The sequence below is a fragment of the Oreochromis aureus genome, linkage group 7, assembly GCF_013358895.1.
Source record: "Oreochromis aureus strain Israel breed Guangdong linkage group 7, ZZ_aureus, whole genome shotgun sequence".
NCBI lineage: Eukaryota > Metazoa > Chordata > Actinopteri > Cichliformes > Cichlidae > Oreochromis > Oreochromis aureus.
In genome coordinates, this window is record NC_052948.1 from 33,506,624 (window position 1) to 33,520,252 (window position 13,629).

The window sequence follows — 13,629 nt, forward strand, 5'->3', positions numbered from 1 at the left end:
TTCTCAGAACCTCTCAAGCTCTGTCAGGTTGGACAGGGAACGCTGGTGCACAGCCGTTTTCAGATTTTTACAGAGTTGTTCAATCGAGTTATTCTGGGCTCTGACTGGGCCACTTAGGAGTGTTCACAGAGCCCTCCTTTGTCTCTCTTTACCCAGCTAAATCAGCAAACACCTGGTCAGGAGCAGGTTTTAAATTGTGGTTGAAAAATGGCTGAAGCACCATGTAAATAAATTATTAAAATTCTCTTCTGTCACAATGTCGTCCTTTAGTAAAACCACTATATAAAGCACTATACAAAGCAAATTAATGCATGCAACTAAGCATTGCGTACATGTTCTTATACTTTACTTTGTCAGCAGATACTGATTTAGATTAGAGTCAAGTCCTAAATCACCAGATTAATCCTTTTTTGTCCCAGTAGACTCTTATTTGCAACACATCTGCATTTTACTATCACATTTGTTTTATTCATTACAGATTTTTACCGTCATCCAATTGTGAGCCTGATTGGTGTAGGCAGTACTCTGAGAGCATTTTGGTGAGAAGTCACATGACCTTGATATTTGAGGATACATGGCGCCTGCAGCAGAGAGCCTGGTTTAACAGAAAAAGTTGATAACCACCATAATGATGCCAGTTATTTCAGACTGGGGTCTGAGGTTGCGTAGAGCTAGCTTAAAGCACAGGAAGCTGTAATCTAGCCATCAAGTGTCTGTATTTTGAAGCCTAGTTTCTTTACATACACTGACATAGCAGCACAAAAAATGGATGAAGTTACATGATTAATTGGTTTTGTAAGTCATAATTTCAAGCCTTAAGATGCATTTATGCTGACAAGGTCTTGGTTTCTTAAAGAAAAGGAGTTACCGATTTTCTGATGTTGCTGTTATTTCCAGCACTCCTTTTTTATTAGGGTGGCAAACTGGGGACTAAAATGAACATAGCTTTGTACTTTACACAAGTTTTCAAGTGTTGTTTTGTAGTGAATATCTTCATTTAAACCAGGGATGTCAAACCAACTTAATGCCATAGGCCACATGCAACAAACTTCTGTGACCAGACCAGTGAAAGGGAGATGGGCTGCTGCCACCACAGTCCACTTCGCACACGCCCCTGACTGATATGCATAAGTAGGTAATGAGTTTAAATATCGTGCATCTCGTGGAAGAAATCATATCGTTTGTCCTGTATGCACAGAAACGGTTAATTTTCAGTCGGAGGGTGACGACTTGTTTTGCCGTTGGCTCTCTCTGTATCCTCCGCACACGTGAGCGTGGGGCGGAAGACTGAGGAGCCTCCCTGTCGGCCTTCAGGAGGGGCTGAAGGTGACTCTCCGCTCGGCTGGGATGCGGAGGGAGCTGCTGGGGGATCTTTTCTGATCCTGTTCCGGGGAACAGTCACGCACCGCTGCGGGAGGAGGCTTTAGGCATTAAGCGGGGAGAAAAAAAGAAAAGCCCACACCCAGCAGCGTCTGCGTGTCGTCTTCTTCTCCACAGAGGACACAGCAGCCACCAGAAAAGAGAGAGCATCCCTCGCTGCGTCTGGCTCGGCTCCGGTGGTGGGTGTGCATGCATGTGTTCTGCACCGTACGGGCGGAAAAAACGCCCAAGATCCACAGGGAGCATCTTTCCGCTCGGTAAAGCGGCGCAGACGGAGACGGATCGCCGGGAGAGCACTGAGGGGGCTGTGGACGACAGCAGGATGGTGGGTATGAAATAAGGATCGTAATCATGTCTGTTAGTGATTAACTTGAGCTCAGCTCTGCACCAAAGGACCGATTCATGCGTGTAAATCCGACTTTTTCACGTGCAGCGGCATTGGCGCATAATGGATAAAAAGCGTCGCGATGAGCCGCATTAAGACTGTTTGTTGTATTTGAAATCACACACAGTAATATCGTGTCCTTCCTGATCGCGTGATGGTTTGTTTTCCTTAAGACTGTGCAGGAATTCAACACCCTCGTAGCGCTGTACCGGGAGCAGGTCATCTCCGTCGGGGAGATCTCCGCCGACTGTCCTTCTCTGCGGGCTCAGATGCACCACACACGGTCCAAAGGATGCTCCATGGCCCGGGCTGCGCACCAGGACCTCGCCGTCATCTCTGTTTCGGGGTTAGACAGAAGTTTGGATGATAATATTTTTAAGAAGAAACTGTGGCTCCCTCATTTATTGAATTTGTTCTTGTCTTTGTTTTTAAGTTTATTAGCTAAAGTTTTTTCAGGTAGAACAGATGAGCATCAAAGAGTATTTTAAATTAAATCAGTAAAGCAACAATTTTGGAAAAAGGAGTCAATGATAGATTTTATCCACTGTCATACATATAGACATATTTTTTTTTTATTAAGTGAAGGTTAAATATGCTAGATACTAGGTGTTCCCAATCAGGGATACATACTAGAGAGATACTAGTCAATCAGTTAGGTAAACGACTACAACTGATGAGTTAGCTTTGAGCAAAAAAAGGTTACAGTTAATGCAAAATAAGACTTAGAATATAGACAAAATAAATTAATTTGTGACTGAAATAGACAAATAATGACCAAAATCTGAATAAAAGGTTGAAAAACCATGATTAGAAAAATATTACATGCATTAAACATTAGTTTAGCATAAAGTTAACAACAGAAGAACTTGTCTAAATTATGAAGGAAAAGTTATAGATGATTCTTGATATGAGACCACAAAAAGCTGCAAAAAACCCAAATAAATTGTTAAAATACAGTAAAATATAAGCAGAACTTATTTAGCTAAAAGTTTGTCTAGCAGTTTAGTTATTACCTATTGGTGTGGAATAACAGTTGAAACTATTGACTATGAGTGTCTGATTCTACTCTCCTTAATACTGCAGTCCAGAGGACGGGGAGATCCATCCCGAGATCTGTCGGCTCTTCATCCAGCTGCAGTGCTGCCTGGAGATGTTCATAACGGAGATGCTCAAGTCGATGTGCCTGCTGGGGGTGCTGCAGCTACACAGAAAAAGTACAGTGACAGTAGTGAACACACAGTGTGGTGATGCCGAATTGCTGAGTAAAGATAAAAAATAAAAGCTGCCTGTGGCCAGGTGTTTGATCGTCTGCAAGGTAGTATTTAAAAGCTTTAAAAATCAAGTGTTACTCCAAACTGATTTTCACATTTCACTTTCAGATAACAAGAATATTATTATTGTTGTTTTAACCACTTTCCAAGTGCAATATGCTGCTACCATGAATATTATGGGGGTTTTTTTTGTTTTGGCTGTGTTTGTATACTAGATGAAATTGGATATATATGCCCAATAAAACAGCTCGATGAGATGCAGACTTTATAACCCAAAATCCAAAAAAGATCTGAGTGGATGTTTGTGGTTCGACTTATAAATATTTCTGACATATATGGAGGAAAAAGTTCAGTGTTTTCCAGGCAGTTGTGCAGCATGTCTTGCATTTTGTGCTAATGGCTCAGTCACACGAGAGTAAGAGTAGAACACCGGCCTCCTTGTGACTAGTATATCGCCAGGTGGTTGCTTGGTGATTGCAGTGACTATTCTTCACTTTCATCAACCAGTTGCAAGTCGTTGCTTGTCCAGAGGTGACACATTCACCTTCTGGGGGACCACTTTCGTGCACAGGTCACCTCGTGGGAGCTGCTGTCTCCAACCAATCTCAGTCCGATTTCTGAATGATCACTGTGTAACAGCAGCTTTGATCAGACCCTTTGTCACTGTGCAGTTAAGTTGCCATCCTGCAGCAACTACATCACTACTTGTACACTACAGTGAATTTCTGCACCCGATATGCTTTGAAGACAGCAGTCACTGTGAGTGGTTGCAGATGTGGTCCTCATCTATGAAGCAAAGGCAGCTAGCTCAAGCTCATTGCCCACATTGTTAAGCTAATTTGTTTGTGCTGCAGACTCCAGCTGCTGTTTTCTATAGGGTGACTGCATCATAAGAGAAAATCCTTTTGAAAAAATATTATTTGGTAAATTATTAAAATTGAATGCAGTTCATTTACATTTAGTCAGGAATTCAGATTGACCTGCTGTACTGGACCCTCATCTAGGAATATTTTCTTGTGATCTGTCATTCATTTCTAGTTCACTTGGTAATTGGTTCAAACTGCATTAATTCTTTGTCCAAAAGTGCTGTTTTCTGCTTAAAACACATTTGCAGAATACTTGTTTTGTTTGCTTATAGTTATTAAAACTAATTATGCTGAACATCAGTAGTTGATAGCTAAGGGCATAATGCAGTAAAATATATCATATACTATTTTTATATACACAGTTTTCCCCAGCTCACTGGGGCTTTAGGGGTGACTGCACAGGTTTTGTCCAAGTACAATAAATCTTCCTGTTACTTCTAAAAACTGTTTGGCTTAATGAAAAACTAATTAAAACTCTAAAAGTTCATTTACTGAAACCTCACTGTTGGGCACCAGAAATTCTTATATGCAGGAAAACTCCTGATGTATTTAAATGTTATATGTAAATAGCTGTTGAATAAACGTCACAACTTTCCCATTTGAGATTGCAGTGAAGCTGTCATTTTGTGTTTAAACAGTAGGGGGCAGCAGAGTGCTGTATTCACATTCATTACATTTTAAAAACAGAATTTAAAGAAAATGTTAAAAGGAAGAAATCATTTTTGTTAAACATTAAAACTAAAATATTAAATTTTCTTGAAATCATGAATTGCTTTCAGATGTAAGTGTTTTATAGTGTGTCAGGTTTCTTTGTCAATCGTGTTTGAGTGCCGCTGTATTTCTGCGTTTCTGAAGGAACAGACTCGGAGCCAAAGCTGGATTTCAGACTGGACGAGAGCTCAGATGTTCCCATCCTGGAGGACCGATCCTCCTCTCCCATCGACTTTCCTCAGGAGCTGTGGCTGGTGGGAAATGATATTGAAAACATAGAGAGGTACACTCACGGCACTTGCTTTTAAATTTCTATTCTGAAAATGTTTTACCAGTATAAACTCTATTGTTGTGCAGGATTATCTAAACTACTCATAAAACACTGCTGGTTCTTTGTGTGCAGAGATATGCGAGAGATGCGAAATCTACTCAGCAAACTCAGGGAGACGATGCCCTTGCCACTGAAAAATCAAGGTATGTAACATTTGTTATAGGTAAAATATATGTAATAGAGTTGATAAAGAAGAATGGAAATCAGAAAAGTCCTTAAAAACGTTTCTCCAGAAGGCATTTGGCTTGTCTATGTGGGCAGCTGCAACTTTCAGAAGGTGGAGATTTTGGAGCAGGGTAGCTTCTTGTTTTTGGTCGGCACCCTCTCAGTCCATGGTGATGTAAAACTAGCTTCACTGTGGACAGTGACTCTGGTGTTCTAGCAAATTTCAGTTCATGGTAAGTTTGAGCCTTGTTGGTTCCTGGGTTTTTTTTAAAATGTTGGTTCCTAGTTGTTTAGAAAAGGTTCCAGATACCTGGGAACTTGGATATGACATCACTCCTGGGCTAGCACCTACAACTGGTAGTTTCTCTAGAAACTAGAAGAATGAGGGCAAACAGGAGATGTTTTGGGCCTTAGCAAGGTAGAGCCATTCAGGTATCACTAGCAATACAACATAATATTTGTGGTTTTGCACTGCTCCAGCAAAATCAGCAGCAGCAATTTTTGGAAGCTTGGTCAGCTTTGATAGCCTGGTCAGTGTTCCTGTGTCAGTGCTCTGTGAGGGAGGGAGGGAGGGAGGGAGTCATAAATAAACAACAGTGGCAGTACAGATCAAAGGTCTTCTTTTCTTGGAGGGCAACTCAGGGTTGCCGGGGGTTACTTCGACTTTCCAAGTGGGAAATGCGAGTTGGTGTTCTAGATTCAAATACCAACTGGCAACTTTGAAATTCTGACTTATTCAGGAATGCAGAACAAGAGACTTTGCCAAGTTGTGTAAGTCTACAGTTCTCTTTCTTAGATAGTCATTGAATCCCTTGGACTTTCCCAATCAATACTCTCTTGATTAAGTATTGGTCAATCAAGAGAGTGCTGTCCTTTTTATGCTGGCAAAGAGAAACTACCAGTTGTAGTCGGTCATGATCACTGACTGACTGACTGATAACTAAGAATTTGTTACCCAACACTGTAAATAAACAACAGTCGACTTTCGACGACAGCAATCAATACTCTTGATTAAGTATTGGTCAATCAAGAGAGTGCTGTTTTATGCTGGCAAAGAGAAACTACCAGTTGTAGTCGGTCATGATCACTGACTGACTGACTGATAGAAGTTGTCCTACGACGACAGCTTTCAGACACCTGTAATGCCGTGCTGAGATGCATTCCCAGGTGATTTAACCGCCATTCAAACACTGAACCATGTGACCATACCAACATAATGGGAGGGTTGGGCACCAACTCAGAAATTTCCTGACAATATGCAAACATGCCCTGACATGTTTGGGTATGTAGGAGTGACCTCCAAGGTGACAGTCGGACTACAGTTTGAAGTTGGAATTTTTGAGTTCCCAACCAACCCCAACTTAACAATCCAAGCTGGTGCAGAGCATGTAAACAGTAGTAAAACTGTAAAAATTGTAATCTGTACTGTTACTGTCATGTATCTATGATTTGCCACATGGAGAGCATTGACCAGGCAAAATAAATCCTGTGTTTTCTTTTTTGTGATGTAACTCACAAGTTCTGATATTTAGGAGGTGACCTCTGATGGTGGACTTTCTCTGGCTGTGATGGAAACAAGATAACATGTTTGTTTGTTGCAGATGACAGCAGCTTGTTGAATTTGACTCCTCACCCACTGATAAGACAGAGGAAGAGACGCTTCCCTGGACTCTGCTGCATGGTGTCCGGCTAAGAGTTTGACAGTAAAGGACTTTGATTTCAATTTGCTTTATTCAATAATGTCTATTTATTTAGAGGCACTCTAAAATTATTTAATCCCATCCTTCATTTTTTTAACCAATATCTGAAATTGTAATCTTGCAGTATGTGTTACCAGGCTCTATTTGTCCTCGTCATCTTGATATTTACTGTTTCAGACTTCTCAGCTCATGTGTTCAGGCAGCTTTGGTGCTTAAAGTTTCAGGATTGATTTTTCAAATGTATCTTATTAAGACATTTATCTTCTAAGCTCTATATATCTGAGACTGGGTAGGCTAACTGTTGGTAATATTGCTTTGCCATTCTCAGATTCAGGTTCCATCTTGTTGGGCTTTAAATACAGAGATATTTTTCTGGTTCTTTTTAAAGGTGCTATTTATGACATACAGAACCACTGGGTGATGTATTAGAGCACCAGCAGGTCAGCCCAAAACAAAGGGCCCACCGTCAGCCACACCCTGCTCCGTTTAGATTTTTTTTAACAACCTGAAAGTGTGCACTTGAAAAAAAAAACAGAAAGGAAATCAGCAACAGCCACTATCAGATGCTAACAAGGTAAAATACACAGATGAAATAGAGAAAATACACAGGAACTCTGTGTTTCTGTTTCACTAACACCGCACAGAGCAGAGGAGAAAGCAGAAAAAACATGTCCTAAATTTAGTAAATGTCATGAATAAAATCTTTTTTTTTAGTTATTTGGTTTATTAGAGCACTTAATACTGCACTTTGGTCAGTATTCACCTTGTGCTGCCATCAGAGTGTTGGCAAATTAATAACTTAAAGATTGTTGCATAGAATCAATTTACACTTGCTAAATATCGTGTACGTTATTTTTCAGTTCTTAAAATATAGCATGATGGCATGCTGAAAGGCTTTAAAACAGTTTCATGCTGTACAGTTATTTTTATAATTAGTGTTGTAGAATTAAAGAAGTATTTTCCTGGGGATAAAGTACAAAATTGAAACTTTAGTTATCTACTATAAGCCCAAAATTTGGAAATTGTTTTAACCCCTTTTTATTTTTGTAATAATGGTAATAATGTGGAAACCATTAAAGGTAACACAGGATATGAACCCTTATCACCCAGATGAAAGTCCCTTAATTGACCTAGCTGGCTAAAAGTGCACTAGTTCTCCTAAAAAAGACCCATGATTGGCCAAAGTCATCAATGGTTAGACTTTCTAAAGCCTGCAATTAGAGTCCAGAGTAGGTGAAGAAGCCTAGTTCCCCCTCAGACCATTTGAATTACAATATAAAGAAAGTTTATTATGGATTGTGTTATTACTGGGGTCCAACATGTTGTCTACCAAAGCTTAAAAGTGGGACATCTTTGATTTTTGTGTTTTGTTTGTTTGTTTTTTGGGAATTTTCTTCCCAATCTTTGTGTTTTTACATAGCGAAAGCTAACAAATGTACATATTCAGGCTATGCACAGGCAAAGTCAGTTTTCAGCTATCTCTTGTGTGCTTGTGTCAAACTGCCATGGTTGAATGTGTCACAGTGTGAGACTGGTGAGTCTCTGTATACCTGTGTGGTGTAGGTTAAACAATTCATCTACAGTCTTATGGCGCATAAACATAACTAGCTCCTACAATATTTGCATTCCTCCTACTGTAGAAGCTAAAGGATTTAGAATTTATTCAACTATGTGTATGTAGGCTTAAAATAAGCTTTAGATCAGGAAAGAATGAGCTGTTTAGCACACAACCTGAATTTTGCCTTGTAGATTTCATCAGCCTCTTTGTTTTTTTTCCCCCAATGTGTGTATATATGTTGACGCTGACAGTGTTTTTCTAGGTGAGTAACTTCCAGCAGATGATGGTTTTATATTGGCTTTGGTGGTGTTTTCAGCAGGGGCAAGTCAAATGTTCCATAGACAAACACTTTAAAGCTGCCATAATGGTTACTCAAGACCCTGGAAGATGAATACTAATAATTTTCCTGACTTTATCACTGTTTTCAGTTTTACAGTTACATTAATATCAAGAAAAAGCCCAAATCAAACATATTAAAATGTACAAACTATCTAAATGGGAAGCACGCAACAAGAAATGTTATGTTTGGAAGCGTGTCCAGGGAATAAAGCCAGTTGATGTCCATGAACTTTTGTCTAGCCCCATTCTCTGGCAAAGTCACTATTACCCTATAGTAACACTGTAAAATTAGAACAAAGTGTTACTCTAGTTTCAAGAAAATCCATCCATCTGTTTTCTGACACTTATCTGTGTTTGGGTCAGGGGAGCAGCGTTATAAGCAGAGATGATAAGACTTCCGTCTCTCCAGCTACTTCCTTCAGCTTTTCTGAGGGGACACAGATTCATTCCCAAGCTGGAAGAGACATCTCTCCAACATGTCCTCAGTATTGCCCTGGGCAAGGGTAGGGACGTAAATCAGCCAGGAAATAAACAGCTTTGCTTTCAAAGTAAAGAAATACATCATAAAATAAAAAATTAAAAGTAAATCATTTTGTCATTTTGCCCTTCATCCTAGTAAAACAACAAGACTACTGAATCCAGTTTTGTCTAAGAATAATGTCTTTTAATATCTTGAAAAAATATCAACCTTCCCTTCATAATATTATAGTTATTTTCCTAGCTGTTGCACTAAGCTAAGCTAAGCTGTCAAGGATGTATTTCATTCAGTAATCTGGGATGTTATGCACACCGAAGCCTCTAGGGGACACTAGCATTATCAGTCTTAAAGAATATTTTTGACGGGAAGAAAATATTAAAAAAGCCGCACACACAAACACGCAGACAAAATCCATATGAAGCATTTTACTACAGCCATTTTCCTCGCTGAATGTAACGGTCATATGTGTTGTAAATTAGTGTTTGTGCTATTTATTACTTTAATGTAACATTGGTGGTGTTTCAATTGAGGAATGCGTCGTTTTATTTTTGTCAGGCATGTGTTTGACTTGTGTGTATTTACCGTGTCCTGCAATGTAGAGAAACACAGCTAAACCTATGTACAGCCAATAGGACATTTTATAATATGAATAAAGTTTTATATACAAGATGCTTTTCTGTTTATTTTTTAACCTAAAATGTTTTAATATTTTGGGCAGCAGACCAGTTTGCTTTTTTTCTATGAATGAGACGATGAGGTGGTAAGTATGACTCCAAGTTCTTAGATTACCTACAAGCTGAAATCCAGATGTGCTTAGCTTAGTTTGGCATAAAGAAACTTGCTAACATAAGAAAATATGTGTCTAGATGTTTGTCAGTGAGCCAATTATCAATTTTTTATCAGTTTACTACACCAGTAAAAATCTCCTTCTGAACCACCTCTAACAGTGCGAGAGAACAGGCTAAAGGGTCTTCAGCCAGGAGCCACCTCTCCCTGCTGGTTCGCTCCATACCGTTCATTTCATTGACTAAGATCATTGTCCCACAACTTATCATTCCTCTGGATCCAGAGCCTAAAACTCCCCTGCTCTGCCTCCTACACGATATCTTGAATAGCTCGTCTCCTACTCTTGCGACCAGGGCTGGACTGGGACAAAAAATTGGCCCGGGCATTTTGACTAGAGACCGGCCCACCAGGTATTATGGGAAAAACCATAAAGCCTTTAAATGAAAACAAACGTCGTTGTGACAGTGATGTACACTGTCTTGTTGGTATATATGTATCAATCTAGAACTTAATTTAAACCTACACCATCCTCCCTATTCTGGTATTCTAAACAGTACTTAGCCGAAACCCAAAGACTGCTTGGTCGAGTTAACCTCCTGAACTATCTACAACACATGGAGGAAACCTGAAATTAAGACAGAGAAGACTAGAGGTGAGATGTGACCATTATTGAATATTAAAAATAATAAATGACAGATTTAGTGATATTTTCATAAACTATTTATCTACCACATCAATAAACAGCATGGCAGGGCAAAATATTTTTTCTAACATGGCAACCTTTAAAAAGTGAAAGGAGACAGAAAGAAAGGTGAGAAAGAATAAAACTTCCTCACTCAAAACTTACCATCAAAACTTAATTTTGATGGTATTTTACACAGTACTGGTACAGAATCTAGAAAATGTGGGAAAATACTGGTATCATATACAGTACTTACTTCTGAAGAAATTATATTGGGACCCTGAAAAAAAATTACAATATGTACAATAATGGATTTCTATACATTTGACAGCAGATGAAAACTTTGGTTGTATGATTCAGATAATTATTTGTTAAAAGCTAGAAATTTTAAATGAGAATAAGAAAGAAACATATTTTTTGTGCCCCCCTTTCCCTGTTAATGCCCTACCTGGCCCCTGGCATAACTTTGCTAGACCGCCCCTGCACAGTTACCAGCTGTCAGCTACATAGAAGAAGGATCCTGGTGTTATTTGTCTCTCAGAAACAGTTCATAACTTCCTTCAACCCTTCATCCTTCCAGCAAACATCAGCTGATACTAGAAATTAATATTAAATAAATTCTAACAACAGCTCATCAAGTTTGAAGGTGCTTCTGTTGTTTAACGCGACCTCCGCAGGTTTGCTCTTTCTGACGCAGAGAGAAAAGCCGATCAGCTGATCGGGACAAATCGCGTTGCTTTTCACCTCAACTTTAAAGTTCGACCTCCTCGGCTGTAGTCGGTCCAGCCCAGAGTCGATCATGACCAACTGGCCAATACACCACTATTCATTTATACCGTTGAAAAAAATAAAAGAAATAAAACCCCATCGGCCCATAAAAACGAAAAATCACGAGCGGCCCACCGGGCAAATGCCCGGTATGCCCGATGGCCAGTCCAGCTATGCTTGCGACCCGTGACTCCAAGAGATTTCAGGAACTTCTGTGTGGATCTTCCAATGAAACGTCTCCATCCATCTTCCACCGGGAAGATCAATGCTCTCCACTCTGCTTGTTAGCTTGTTGCCAGGAGCTCTTCTCTCAAAAGCTGCCTCTTACAGAAAACTCAGCTGTGCCACGGACCAAACCATGATGTCTGGATGCAATGATGTTATGGTGATCTCTCTGGGGAACTTCAGCTGGCTGCCAAGGGCTGCTGTCATTTGCCAATGACCTCCAAATGACAGAAAGGACCTTAACCCTAGAACACTATCGCTGGGTGATTTACACCCGGGCAAATACATTTACATGATTTCTCTCTCCTGCAGCTGTTTGCGTGTGGAGGAGCATGTGCCTTCACCAGGGAAGTCTCAAATTTCCCAGGAATGGGTGGACCAAAGACCAGCTTTCCAGAGTCATTATTTTGTTTTAGGAGGGTTTTTTTTTTCATTTTGTTAGACATGGCACAGTTGAAAGTAAAAGAAGAACACTCTAATTTGTTATGTGTTGTCATATTTTGATATATTTGATTACTTTTTATTGGTTATATTATATCGGGTAAAAATCACCAGGCATTAGTGATTGTGTTACTATTTATTAGAGATGGACCGATCCGATATTACGTATCGGTCGGATACTGACCTAAATTACTGGATCGGATATCGGTGAAAAATAAAAAATGTAATCCGATCCATTAAATATCAAAAAAGCATCTCACAAAACTTGCAACACAGCGTAACTCGGCTCATAACCGTAGCACGTTGCAGCAGTATGCGTCATGTGATAGAGCAGCTGTGTGTATTTGTAGCCTCCTACCAAACCAGCATTTCATCTCCGAGGAAGTTATCCCAGAGAGAAGTAAAGCAAGTGTGTAAGTTCATCTCTGAATGTTTGTAAAGCATTCCTACGTTAAGCTTAACAACCGATATATGGAGCAACTGCCTCTCTCTCTCTCTCCCTCTCCTGCCGCTACTTCAATCATGAAACTGCTTAATGATCAGCTGATCGGCTTTTCTGTTGCGTCCGTCTCTCTTCTTTGTTTTTGGCCCACTTTGCACCAGAAAGAGGAAACCAGCGGCTGAACAACAGCAGCACGTTTAAGCTTGATAAGCTTTATTTAATATTACTTTCTACACCTGGATCCTTTTCTATGTAGCTGACGGCTGGTAACTGTGCAGGGGCGGATCTAGCAAAGTTTAGCCAGGGGGGCCGATAGGGCATGAACAGGGAAAAGGGGGCACAAAGACATACTTTTCTTTCTTATTCTCATTTAAAATACGTAGCTTTTAATAAATAATTATCTGAATCTTACACCCAAAGTTTTAATCTGATGTAAAATGTATAGAAGTCCATTACTATATATAGTAACTCTTAAGTCTATATACCCTAGTAAGCTATAGTACTTTTTCCTTTGGGAAGGTACCATCTGTGAATTCTGCAATTCTGTTGGAGAAAGATGTTGAATCTATTTAATTATTCTTGAAAAATAATTTGTTTCTGTGCATTTTTTTTTCACCCTGCATCAAATTAAAGTTGATTACATCGATTAAGCATCATGAGGTGGAGGGTGGGTGGTTCCCTGTTTTTTTTTTTTTTGCTGGGAGTTTGCAACCCTATTAGTTAGTTTGCTTAATATTTCTGCTAAGTACTCTTTAAAATACCAGAATAGGGAGGATGGAGTAGGTTTAAGTTAGGTTTTAAGTTAGGTAAGGTTTATTAGATTGATCAGTGTTGCTGAACTATGAAATATTTTGGGTGCAGTGTATTTTTTACACACAGGTATAACAGAATAGCTTTAGTGTTGTTGTTTATTTAAACTTGAGTATGAACTTATACAAAATGCAGCAAGATATTAAAAAAAAAACAGTTTTTCCACCAGTCAAGTCTGTCCCGTATTCAGCAAGTGAAAATAAAATAAACAATAAAAGGTGAATCAAATGGACCATTACGGCAAGGCTGGGATGGTCCATTTGGTAAAGTAAACCGTTGGGCATCTTTCTT

At 39.5% G+C, this 13,629-nt stretch overlaps 1 protein-coding gene across 1 annotated transcript; it reads left to right on the forward strand.

Annotated features, from left to right (window-relative positions):
* Positions 1–923: 923 nt before the first annotated feature.
* Positions 924–9,853, forward strand: LOC120441145 (regulator of G-protein signaling 7-binding protein B-like). The gene is made up of 6 exons (XM_039615045.1): positions 924–1,705; positions 1,939–2,111; positions 2,849–2,979; positions 4,758–4,896; positions 5,017–5,087; positions 6,711–9,853. The coding sequence occupies exons 1-6, from the start codon at positions 1,574–1,576 to the stop codon at positions 6,800–6,802; spliced, it is 738 nt and encodes a 245-aa protein (XP_039470979.1). The 5' UTR covers positions 924–1,573; the 3' UTR covers positions 6,803–9,853.
* Positions 9,854–13,629: the final 3,776 nt, after the last annotated feature.

Excerpts from the sequence above, each read along its gene's own strand:
- LOC120441145 (XM_039615045.1), top strand. The coding sequence starts at position 1,574 with ATGTGTTCTGCACCGTACGGGCGGAAAAAACGCCCAAGATCCACAGGG. Across the intron at positions 1,706-1,938 it reads CTGTGGACGACAGCAGGATG|ACTGTGCAGGAATTCAACAC; the intron begins GTGGGTATGAAA and ends GTTTTCCTTAAG. Across the intron at positions 2,980-4,757 it reads GCTGCAGCTACACAGAAAAA|GAACAGACTCGGAGCCAAAG; the intron begins GTACAGTGACAG and ends GCGTTTCTGAAG.